The 12,899-nt window shown below is 33.0% G+C and overlaps 1 protein-coding gene across 1 annotated transcript; it reads left to right on the top strand.

Annotated features, from left to right (window-relative positions):
- Positions 1-3,486: 3,486 nt before the first annotated feature.
- LOC102596633 (probable methyltransferase PMT5) lies at positions 3,487-9,474 on the top strand. The gene is made up of 9 exons (XM_006365072.2): positions 3,487-3,633; positions 4,220-5,112; positions 5,231-5,366; positions 5,518-5,758; positions 6,398-6,620; positions 7,141-7,292; positions 7,407-7,710; positions 8,600-8,732; positions 8,875-9,474. The coding sequence occupies exons 2-9, from the start codon at positions 4,601-4,603 to the stop codon at positions 9,022-9,024; spliced, it is 1,851 nt and encodes a 616-aa protein (XP_006365134.1). The 5' UTR covers positions 3,487-3,633; positions 4,220-4,600; the 3' UTR covers positions 9,025-9,474.
- The last annotated feature ends 3,425 nt before the right edge of the window (positions 9,475-12,899 follow it).

Below are 12,899 nucleotides of genomic sequence, written 5' to 3'. Positions count from 1 at the left end.
TAATAATGTAGAAAACATAATAACTGACAAGGGAAACAATGCAAAGCCTATAAGAAAGAAATAAGAGCAACAAAATAGTGTGATAATCGAAGAAAAATAGACGACAAACAATGATAGATATCAAAAGCAAACACTACGATAATCTGATTAGTACAACGATAAATTTCAACAAGCCTAAGCCCTCGAAAACAAGACAACACTTGTGTTGGGATATACTATTAACCATGTAATTGTGTTATAGTATTTTTTATTTAATCCCTTGTAAAGATTTTTTTTATGTTATTTATTTAATATAATAAATTTTTGTTTAAATAGATCATTATGTATATATGTGTGTCCATTGCTTATATAGTAGACAATTTTGTGTATGGAGTATTTTAACTCATACACGGAAGATTAAAATTGTTGGTGCATATAAGTTATAAATTTATGTTCACGATCAAAGATGAAGTAGGACGAACATCTTGATGATCGTAGCACAAGATTAAATATAATTTGATCTTAATTATGAGAATGGTTAAATTCAACTTCTTGTGCTAGTACATTTTGTATGTATTGAACGGACCAATTAGAGACATTTGTTTATGTTCTGAATATTTATAAATAAATTCTCTAGTCCACTACATGTATTTATACTCTCAATCTTGATATAATTATTATGATCTATGTAATTTATTTTATTGTTTTAATCTATTAAAAGGTGAGACTTTTTGATGAGTCAATAAATTCCTAATAGATTAGATAATGACAAATTACATTAGTGAAATAATAATTAGTTGATAGAACCGTGTCTCGGACCCGAGTTGAAGACACCCCTTTATGATTACTTATAAGTTTTCACGTGAAAACCCTGCAGGTGGATTTTAGATCCGTCACGTGAAATAAGTTAAGTAAATATAATAAAGGATTAATTTAGTCAATGAATTAAATTTTCAGATAATTTTGATTTAATTGATTGGTGTCGGTAATTCTAACACGGGGGGTTAAATAAGATGTAGTGGTAGATTTCGAAATTAAATTGAGGAGTGCAATTACAGAATTTTAGTGGAATACTTTGTAATTTATTGCGATATGGTTAATTCGTTCATTTGAGAATTATTATCGTAATTGGAAGCCTCTATTAAATATATCTACGGTCCCTACTATGCCTGATTAATTGACCAAGTTTGAAAAGAAGGACAAATTAATTTTATTGTTGATCTTCTTTAAAGGATGAATTATTTGAGAGTTAAAGATTGAGTTAGTGACAAAAACGTTTGGTCTTAAATGGATGAAAACGTTTTTGTTCTTATTACAAAAACGTTTGGCCTTTAAATGGATGAAAACGTTTTTGTTCTTATTACAAAAACGTTTGGCCTTTAAATGGATGAAAACGTTTTTGTTCTTATTACAAAAACGTTTGGCCTTTAAATGGATGAAAACGTTTTTGTTCTTATTACAAAAACGTTTGGCCTTTAAATGGATGAAAACGTTTTTGTTCTTATTACAAAAACGTTTGGCCTTTAAATGGATGAAAACGTTTTTGTTCTTATTACAAAACCGTTTGGCCTTTAATGGATGAAAACGTTTTTTATCTCAATTGATTCTCATGATCCTTTTGATTGCACATTAAGCCTGAAATTTATTTGGACGTTTTTCCTATTCATTCTTGAGTTGGAAAACTAGATAAATAGGCTGGATGTGGCATGAAAGGAATTATCTTTGAAAAACAAATAATACTTGCCCACACAAGTATCTTGGTAGTAACAGTCAATCAGGAAATAGGAGAAGATCGTAGCTCTGGATCCTTGGCATCTGGACGACTTTTGTGGAAGATTCAACAGGTTAGTATTCTTCTAAACTCGTTTATGTTATATTGTTTAGTCTATATGTAAGATTTGTGATCCTGAATATAGCTTCCGTTGTGCATATTCTAACAACTTGAATACCTACTAACTTTCTACCCAATCGATTGAGTAAGTAACTATTGTCGATATTTATATATAGAAGGAGATTTAACCATCATATTTTAAAGTAAGTTATATCCTTGTTTCATTGGCTTAGATTAGGTTTAAACTAGAAGATGTCTTGAGTTCAATACTACTTAACCGTATTTTTAAGCATGGTTTTATTTTGCAAAAATATGCTTATGGCTTATAGATTAGGTTTAAACTAAAAGATGTCTTGAGTTCAATGCTACTTAACCACATTTCATTTGAACCTCAAACATCAATAGCAAACAATGAACCATCACACCATTAGATTACTTTTGTCAATTAGTGTCATTTTGTTATAAAAATTTGACGAAGCGGTGTCGCTTGATACCCTTGCTTAATGTCGGTCCGCCCCTACTGTTACCCTAGTATATACGTCTTCCACACTCCTCTGTCTAAGGTTATGTTCTCCACACCCTCCAACCCTAGGACAAGTTACAATAAGGTAATTCATTAATTTTGTCAAATTAGTAATTTGTATTAATATTTCTTAGAAATTTGTACCTATATTTTTCCAAAAATAATTCTACATATTTTTAAAAAGTTTTTTTCAAAAATTGGGATTTTTTTTATAGTATATATGTTAATATATGTCATGAAGCAAACACCATAAAAAAAAAAAAAGCAACTTCCAAGACTAAACATTCTCTATTTGAACACATGTCTATTTTGTTACTTTCAAAGAATTTCCCTTTTTGGTATATAATAGTCTTATACCTTTAAAATAAAATAATATGATAAAGCCTCAAAAAGGAACAAAAGTTGGAAATGTTATTTTAAAGCGAATTTGACAGATAAAACAACAGAATATATGGTAAATTTAAGTAGATATATCGAGATATATTTTATTTAATGAACAAAATTACTATAGTAGATCTATTTTCGATAAAAACAATTGAAAATGCTATTTTAAAGTGAATTTAACAGATAAAACAATAAAATATATGGTAAAGTTAAGTAGCGATATCAAGAGATATTTTATTCAATGAACAAAATTACTGTAGCATATCTATTTTCGATAAAAATGATGATAATAATATATGGTTAATATTCTTTATAATTATATCATTTGTTAGATGATCTTTTAACAGCTATAATTAAATATTATTATAGAGTGTGTATATACAATATAATAATTGATTTTTAAAAAAAGCTGACTATCATGTATAATTATGATATAGAAGTTTGACATTTTATCTTTAAATTAACTTGAATAATCTTATTAAAGTAAGTATTCTTTAAGAAAAAGTGTATATGAATATAAGAACCTAAACTCTGAAGGGTTCATTTAAATTTCTTTCAAAAAGAATTACACAATTTATATATAAGTAAAATTGTTTCCTATAACGTTGAACTGATTTAACTTCTTTTATGTGTTTACATTTTGGCCTTTTTTGAACTCATTAGCAAAAAAAATTTGGCTCCAAATAAATAAACAACCGAAATAACAAAAATGCATAAAGAGATAATTATTAATACTTCCTATATTATAAAAAAGAAGAAGTTGCGCATCCATAGAAAAAGGTGTCTTCTGTTTCTTTTGGTCGTTTTTTTCTCTTTGTGATTGTCAATTGGCGAATCCAAATTCTGCCTACTTATCTGCAAACACTTCAATTCCATAATGTATATTATACTCAGCAATTTATCAGAAATTAATCAGGTAATCCAAAAACCCTTTGTCATGGAGAGGCCAGAATGGTTTTTTTTTTTTGGTTAATCTTGTATATGTTATAATGATGTTTTTGTTTTTGCAATAATATGTGGATCTGATCTGCGTTTGAGATCTTAATTTTAATTGCTGAAATTTTGGAATCTTCATTTTTCTGCCCAAATTTGTTTTTTTTCTGTATAATTTTTTTTTTTTTTTTTTAGAAAATAAATAGATTATTGAGCTTTAAATGAAAGGGGTTAAAATAAAATAATTTGCTAAATTTGGAATTTGAGGCATTTGCTGTTTGTGTTTGTTATTTTGTATTGATATTATGTGTTATTGGAGGTTGAAATGACGGAATAGTGTTTTTTTTTAGAGGACTCCATTTGTCGTATTGTATTGAAATGGATCTAATTTAGTTGATGTATATGTATGTTGCTTCGACTCTTCAAAAGTGTGTTTAAGGGCGTGTGGCGGATCCTTCAAAAGTAGAGCATTTTTGGAGGATTAGTCTACCTTGGCTAGTTTAAAATTGAAGCATTGTTGTTGTTTTCTGATTGTTTCTTATGTATAATTTGGTGTTTTTCTGTTGCAGGTTTTTCTGAGGGAGTAGTTGCTGGATTTAGATTCTTTTAAGTAAATTGTGATACTTGTTTTAGAATTGTCATTTTCTGAACTGGTTATTTGTGATGTTTTAAGTCTATTTCAAGGAGTGACTCTACTGATCTGAATTGGACACTTGTGGGATCAAAACTGTATTCGTCCTTTTTCTATTTTTGTGATTATTTTGCAAAGAATTGGTTTTTTTTTCTGGTCTTGAGGAAGATTCGATAGTCGTTTGACTCAGGTTAATTGGAATTGTTTGGATGTTGGGCGATACATATGAGAGATGTTACTTGCTGTCTTGGAGATTCAGGTTGTAACTAGCACCTATTTTGATCTTCTCAGCACTTGGGTTTGAGGTGGAAACTTGGATATGAGAAGCCCTTTGTTTACTAAACTATCAATACTGTTCAGGCGTAGACCGTCAGTAAGCTGGTTAGTCTTGTGCCTGGTTAGTGTTTTTGGGCTAATAGCATTATTAGAATCATCTTATTCAAGTACCTTTGACTCTGTGGCCTCCTCTACAAACCCTGATGTCTATACAAGTTATAGAAAGCTAAAGAAGCTAGTGCGAAATGATTATTTAGATCTAAATAGCCTTTCTGTTGGAGCCAATTGGATAAAGGATATTGGTTTTTGTGGGAAAGAAAGAGAGAACTATGTACCTTGTTATAATGTATCTGCAAATACGCTAACTGGTTTGAAAGATGGGGAGGAGTTTGATCGACACTGCGAGTTATCACGTGGACAACCACATTGTTTGGTTCGTCCTCCGAAGGACTATAAGATTCCTCTGACTTGGCCAGCAGGTAGGGATATCATATGGAGTGGAAATGTGAGGCTAACCAAAGATCAGTTCCTTTCTTCTGGAAGCATGACAAAAAGGTATGGTCAATTGAATGAACTTGATGAACATTTTCTCTTCTTTTTGTTAGCGGTGATGCTGCATTAAACTATTATTGCCTGATTTATAATAGGCCCTTTTCTAATTTTATATTTCCAGATTAATGTTACTGGAAGAGAACCAAATTGCTTTCCACTCGGATGATGGAATGATGGTTGATAGTGTCAAAGATCACTCGCATCTTATTGCTGAGATGATTGGGCTTGGAAGTGATGCAGAATTTCTTCAAGCTGGTGTAAGTAAATCTTGGTTATTTTTTCCATAAACGTATTATCGCGTTCTACTTTTCATTCCCTTGCTGGTTTATTAAGAATAACATGAACTGGGTGTCTAACCATTTTATCACTTCAATAAAATAAGAATTTTTGTTCTTGTCTGAATAACAGGTGCGCACTGTACTAGATATTGGTTGCGGTTTTGGTAGCTTTGGTGGTCACCTACTTTCGCTGAAGTTGATGGCTCTTTGTGTGGCAGAGTATGAATCATCTGGTAGCCAAGTTCAGTTTGCACTTGAGAGAGGACTTCCGGCAGTCATAGGCAACTTTATTTCGAAACAGCTTCCATTTCCATCGTTGTCTTATGATATGGTTCATTGTGCTCAGTGTGGAATCATTTGGGACAGTAAAGGTATTGCTTTTGCTATGTTTTTGAGGAGCTGTGGTTAGCCAGCTGTTTACTCATCATCTTTGTATGAGTTATTTGATCTATCGTGTATTTCATTAGGTCTATGCAATGTCTCTAACTGTTATTTTCACTTTAGTTTGCATGTTATTATGCGATCAAGTTCAGTTGCTTCACCACTTCTGATACTATAGTTCATTCTCTTGACCTCTCTATTTTACTAAAAAAAACGTCATATTATTGTTGTACTCCTTTTTTCTTCAAACATATTAATTACCACCTCTACTTCAATTTGTTAGTCATACTTTCCTGCTTAGTCCTTTTCAAAAAGATTGTCTTTTTCCTTTTTGTGACAACTCTTTGATTCCAACTTTCCACGTGACATATTTAAGGCCATAAGATTAAAGGACATTTTGGTACATTCTATGTGTGTTTAGTTCAAGACCACAAGATTCAAAAGTCTTCTTTACTTTCTTAAACTCCGTGGCAAATAGAAACTAGACAAACAAATAGAAACGGAAGGAGTAACAACTTAGATGATGTTGCCTATATGGCTAGATTCTATTTGTATCTCAGCTTCTGTTAATTCATGAACATGGTGAATTCAATAGCATAAAACTAACAATGGTTTGAAAAAAAAAACAGATGGATTGTTTTTAATTGAAATTGATCGTGTGCTCAAGCCCGGAGGTTATTTTATTTTAACCTCACCTACAACCCGGCAGCAGCAGGATAGTTCTACTAGTGCGAAGAAGGGAAGCATGTCTATTCCTTTGGAAGAGTTCACTAAAAAGCTTTGTTGGTCTCTTTTGGGACAGCAGGAAGAGACTTTCATCTGGCAGAAGACAGTAAATTCTCAATGTTATAGGTAAGGCCAATCGAGGAGGAGGTCATGTAGGTACTCCTTTTATTTATGTTCGTAACTTCCTTGAAGTAATTTTTTTGTTTCAATTAACTAAATTCATAAACTAACATGTCAAGAATATTGATCACTGATCTAGATGAAAAGGCATTATCCATTGTAGAGCTTGACTCGGTAAACAAATACCTAATTATAATAGATGATCTTTAGGGAAGAAACTTTTTCTGCACAACTTCCACGCCTAGACTTTTCCGAAAGGGAGATACAGAAAATGAATTTTCTAGGAAACTACCTTGTTCTAATCGTGTTTCATATGCACATTGATGGCTTTGAAATGTTTCACGTATCTGCAGTTTATATGTCCTCCACCTCCTTCCTGTTAGAAAAATCTTCCGTTTGTTAAAAGACAAACTATCATATACTTGTATTCCATTTTTATTCTCCATTTCCAAGATATAGTTATACTTTTCTATTATTTCTTTTTTTCCACTTACCTCCTATAACGAGCTTTTGCGTTTTGATGTAGCTCACAGCTTAGTATACCCATTTGTAAAGGAGAGGACATGCAACTGTACTACCAACCGCTTGCACACTGTATTTCTGGGACAAGCAGTAACCGATGGGTTCCGATTCACGACAGATCTGGTCCTCTGAACTCAACTGATATTGAAATTCATGGCAAGTATTTTCGGTTAAAATGGTTTACGTGACTTCTTCATTCTCCAATTTTTCAGCTATTTGTACACTTTCTTTTAGCAATCACTCATTTGCCTGTGTTTTGCTCTTGGGCAGGAGTCGATCCTGATGATTTCTTTGAGGATTCGGGATTTTGGAAATCAGCGTTGAGAAATTATTGGTCTTTGTTGTCGCCCTTGATTTTCTCTGACCATCCAAAGAGGCCAGGTGAAGAAGATCCATTGCCTCCATACAATATGGTGCGGAATGTCATGGACATGAATGCACATTATGGGGGCTTAAATGCGGCTATGTTGGAGGCAAGTAAATCAGTGTGGGTGATGAATGTTGTGCCTCTTGGGGCGCGTAATACACTTCCTCTCATACTTGATCGAGGTTTTGCCGGTATTCTACATAACTGGTAAGCCATTATCGTTTATATTTTCAAGACTTGCAAAGACATTTATACTTGGATATTGTAGATATATAATAATTCAAACTAAAGCAACGCAATATGGATATTTATATTCTTCTACTTCTCATAATTGATGGTGAAATATTCTGATAATTCTTCTTATTGATTAGCTTTTCAGGCAGATTATTATAGTTGAAAAAACTTACAGCACATTGTTTAACATATCATAATTTATTCTTGTTCATGTTGCATGAATTATTTTATTTTCAGTTTGCTTGCCATCTCCATCCTTTGAGTTGATGATTGATGGACTTTCTGTATGTTTTGGTAACTAAAGTGGGAGGTCAAGACGATATGAAAGGAAGATATTTGTTATGTCAATCTTTATAACCAGTGAGAAGGGTTGTAAAACCGTCTTACAATCCTGGTACTCGTGTGATTTAAAATCTATTGGCATCCCTAAAGTTTAATGACTTCAAAATTAATAATTACAATTTACAATCTTTTCTAAAACATAAATGTTTTACTTCAGATAAAACATCACTTAAATTGCATGTGTGAGTATAAACTTAAAGATAAAGGAGAAAGCAGAAAAAATTGAGGTTTGTACTTTATCTTCAACAGGATAACGATTGTCGATACTTGTTTCTTGCTTTTCCCTTACTATTTCTTTCATAATATGAGCTTAGAAGCTTATTTTTGTATAGCAATACTGAAGACAAATTATTTAAAATGAAACAAGCTCGAATAGAGCTGAATGGATAGATGATTCATTTATCGCGACATCTACTAATTTGGAAATGAGGCTTAGTTGATTGATGGACCATGAGTTTAGTGCTTTTAAAGTTAAATGCTATAGGGGTTCTACTGATAGCAGCTTTTCAAAATTGAGCAGGTGTGAACCGTTTCCTACATATCCACGAACATATGATATGATCCATGCTAATGGACTCCTTTCACACATTTCTTCACAAGATTGCAGTATGCTTGAACTACTTCTTGAAATGGATCGTATTTTGCGACCCGAGGTAATACTTTATTTTCATTCTGTGCTCTGTACACTTCATTTTTCCAGTTCAAGTTGACTCAACACCTTTAGTTGTTACTCATGTTTCCACGATTCCTTACTGTTTGTACATGTTTTGACATTTGAATACGAATTCTTGATAGGGTTGGATTATTCTTTCTGATACATTGGGTCCCATAGAGAAAGCACGCATGTTAGCCACACAAATCCGCTGGGAAGCTAGGGTGATTGACCTCCAGAATGGAAGCGACCAACGGCTACTTGTATGCCAAAAACCATTCACGAGAAAGTGATTTTTCTGGAACTGAACACTTCTTAACATTGGTGAGTTTCCTAAATTTGACTAGGAGGGAGGATAACCGTGACATGTTGAATCATGAAAGAAGGAAGTTTCCATTGTGATATGTGGAATTTGTTTGATCTTACGAGCTGCCTAAGGAGGTGTGAATCGCGGTATCCTTGCAAATAGATCATATGGCAGCCTGTAGAGATTAGAGAAAAGCTCTGCTGCAGAAAGTAGTGACAGCACCATAAAGAACATATATTCTTTTCCTTTCAAAAGTTTATATAGCAATTAATTCATCTCTTTTTCTTGTATTTTTTAACAATTTATTTGTTAATTTTGTAATCTAGTTGTGTTTTGTACTCAAGAACCACCATTATTGAGAGCCAAGGTTTTAACTTTTAGCCACAACATGTAAGAGAACCAACCATAAACATAGTGCTTCCAATATTCTTTATAAGTTAGTTCCATTTTCTTGTTATGGATTTGCTATTGCATTATCTAGTTTTTTTTCCCTACTATATAGAAGAGCCAAGCCAAGAATGATCAAGGCTATTTTAGTAATTTTACTCTGACAAATGGTGCATAGAAATCAATGCAAATAAGTAATTTCACACCACAAGGAAGAGACAATAATTCAATCAATTCAAGTCCACAAAAATGCTATTAAAGCATTTCATCAATCAATACATTAAAGCTCACAAGAAGGCAAACTCACTAAGTATTAAGATCAACCCGTTGCCTTTTCATTAATCCCAATTTTGGAAAACATTCTGTCCACTCCGCAAACGCGGACCCTTGCCCGCGATAGGGGGTTTAATGAATTGGCCCTCCGCGAATGCAGCATGGCTCCCGCGAACGTGGAGGTCAAACATCTTGACCCTCCGCTAATGCGTTCAAGCCTCCGCGAACGCGAGGGTCCCCACAATTCTCTCTGCAAAAGTGGTTACAAGCTTCACGAACGCAGAGAGTTGGCACCAGCAACACATACAACAAAAATAAGCAAATCTCTAAGTCTCCAACTGGATCGTTGGGATTCGTTCGGAATCCCATACATACAAACCTTATATGCAAATTGACTGTACTCGACATTCCGGACATAATGGAACCATCAAAACAAGAATTCAAAGTCTCCTTGACCCGAAACTCGTGAAAGTCGTAAGAAATGAACATAACGCCTAAAAGTGCCAAATCAGGCTCAAGACCTCTAAAAATTCAACCAAGACCTCACCTACACCTAAAATCATCTTCCAAATCCAATGAAACTCTAAGAATTTCGATCCGAGCATCCAAACTCCGAAGATTAACCAAAGTCAATTCAAAGGCTAAAATTCCACAATTTTCCAACTCAGGATCTCAAATCTCCAAAAGACTCCGCATCTGAAACTAACAAATCTCTAAGACATTATTTCCACATTTTGGGACCAATGCAATCGAGGGAATTCCATTCCGACACTCGAAACAACAAAAGACACCAAAAATCACTTTTTTAATAACTTCAGCCTTTCAAATATCAAAATTCTCCAAATTCACAACTTTTAACTCAAAACTTGAAACCAATTTCAAAACTCATTCCACAAAGACTCGAGCCAATATGGAGAGGGATGAAATGGAAATTTTATAAAAATTTCCAAAAATGACCAACCGGGTCATTACAATTTTTTAGATATATAAAATACAAGTTGAATGATTTTATTAATACAAAACAAAATAAAAAAGACTTTATTCCATAATTTCCTTTAACTTTATTGATATCTTTTAATCAAATATTTCTTAACGATAGAATGTAGAGTCGTCAATAAGGGTTAGGACCAGTGGGCCAGCTAGGCCCAATTGGTGATTTGATAGGGCTAGGCAATGATTTTAAGAGCCCATTTATGAATAGGACTTTTTATCCTGACCCTAATAAGTTTGCTAGCCTGTAAGGCTTGAGCAATGTAGGTTGGGCCGACCCATAGGCTAAATTAAAAGAGTAAATTTTAGGTTTAGCAAGTATAAAAATTATATTAGTGCTTTATAGCTACAATTTTGCTATTTGCGCTCCATTAAGTTTGCTATAGAGCATTAGATATGTATAAAAATTGCAGGCATCTTTGATTTGTATAAAATCACAGGCATCTGATTTGTATAAATCGGGCGTCTGTGTCTATGAAAATTGCGTTTGTATATGTATAGGTTCTTCGTGTTTGTATATCTGCATAAAATTTGAATTCGTATACAATTGAATCGAGTTAAAACAATTGTATTTGTATATCAAATCTCTCTCTCGCTTTATAAAAACACAAATTATACATTGCATTTTGTATAATTTGTGTTTGTATAAAGCTAGAATGGCAAAAAAGAACTGGGCAGGGAAAGATTTGTATTGTATAATTATGAGTGTATAGGACAAAGAAATATGTAATGTATTTGTATATACAGTTTTCTCTTGCTTTATACAAACACAAACACAATTTATACATTTGTGTTTGTATAAAGTGAGAGAGGCGAGGGAGAGTGACGAGCGAGATTTCTGGGGAGAGAGACAAATGACAAAGTAGTGTTTGCTACGGATTAGAATTAAATGAAACTGTGGTTATAACATTTAATTTGAATTAATAGTTTGCTATTTTATACAATTTTCTCAATTAAAAATAATTAAATAAAACAAAATACTAAAAATATCAAGAGGGGTCTCAACTTAAAGTCTTAAACAATGCATATAAATATTACAAAGTTCAAAATCCAAATATAAAAATTATTTTCTTGTATTGTTGTAGCCAAAATATTTACATAAAACGATGATGATTACAGATTTAAGTAATACAACTAAATCTTTGCTTGAAGTCAAATTTAATAAGTATAATTAAAATTATTTTGTTTTGGATTTGACACCTGGTTTACAAGTAGTAGACACCATGTAATTTTATTTTGTCGATATTTATGTTAAAATTTTAAAATTTAAATTATAACCAAATATATTTTTATTTTAAAAAAAATAGGTTGGCTCAACGCGGCCCATAGCCAATGTAGTTGTGGATTGGACTGTCTTTTGACCCGCCAAAATAATGCGCAACCCGGCCTGACCTGGAAAGTTCTAAAGCTTATATAGGCTAGCCCAACCCATTTTAACGGCTCTGGTAGAATGTAAATCCACTCAACTTTGGACACGTGGAACTTAAATGTAACACCTCAAAATTTGGAAAAGAAAGAAACGAAGTTTTTGGGTTGCAAACTGTATCTACGGGTCATTACGAACCGTAGAAGCTTCTACGGGCTGTAGGTGACAGCCATAGCCAGGGAGAAAATAATTATCTAAAATCAAGTTCCACTATCCTTTTTACGGTTCCCCGGGATGGTGCATCATTCTTTTATGAGTCGTAGATACACTACTAAAAAAACAGTGAATACCGACCTACGAATACCGACCTAAAACCGACATCCCAACTTAGGTCAGAAAAATCTTGGTCGCTATTCAATACTAACCTCTGGAGGTCGGTATTTATTGACCTCGAGAGGTCAGTTTTTATTTTAAGTCAGAAATTTTTTATTTTTATTATTTCTGACTTCCTGAGGTCAAAATATTTATTTCTCATATATTGGAATACCGACATCCGGATGTCGGTATTTGTTAATTTTTTTATTTTTAATTTAATATAAATTCCGACCTCTGGAGGTCGGTATTTTTATTTTTTATTTTTTGAGATTCTGACCTCCGGAGGTCGGTATTCTTATTTTTTATTTTTGAGATTCTGACCTACGGAGGTCGGTATTTTTATTTTTGTATTTTTGAAATTTCTGACCTCCGGAGGTCGGTATTTTTAATTTTTTAGTTTTGGAATTCCGACCTCCAGAGGTCGGTATTTTTATTTTTGTAATGTTGAAATTCCGACCTCCGGAGGGCGG

Source organism: Solanum tuberosum, unplaced genomic scaffold (genome assembly GCF_000226075.1).
Source record: "Solanum tuberosum cultivar DM 1-3 516 R44 unplaced genomic scaffold, SolTub_3.0 scf00534, whole genome shotgun sequence".
NCBI classification, from domain to species: domain Eukaryota; kingdom Viridiplantae; phylum Streptophyta; class Magnoliopsida; order Solanales; family Solanaceae; genus Solanum; species Solanum tuberosum.
Note: the sequence above shows the minus strand (reverse complement) of the source record. Positions and strands in the feature narration are given on the sequence as shown.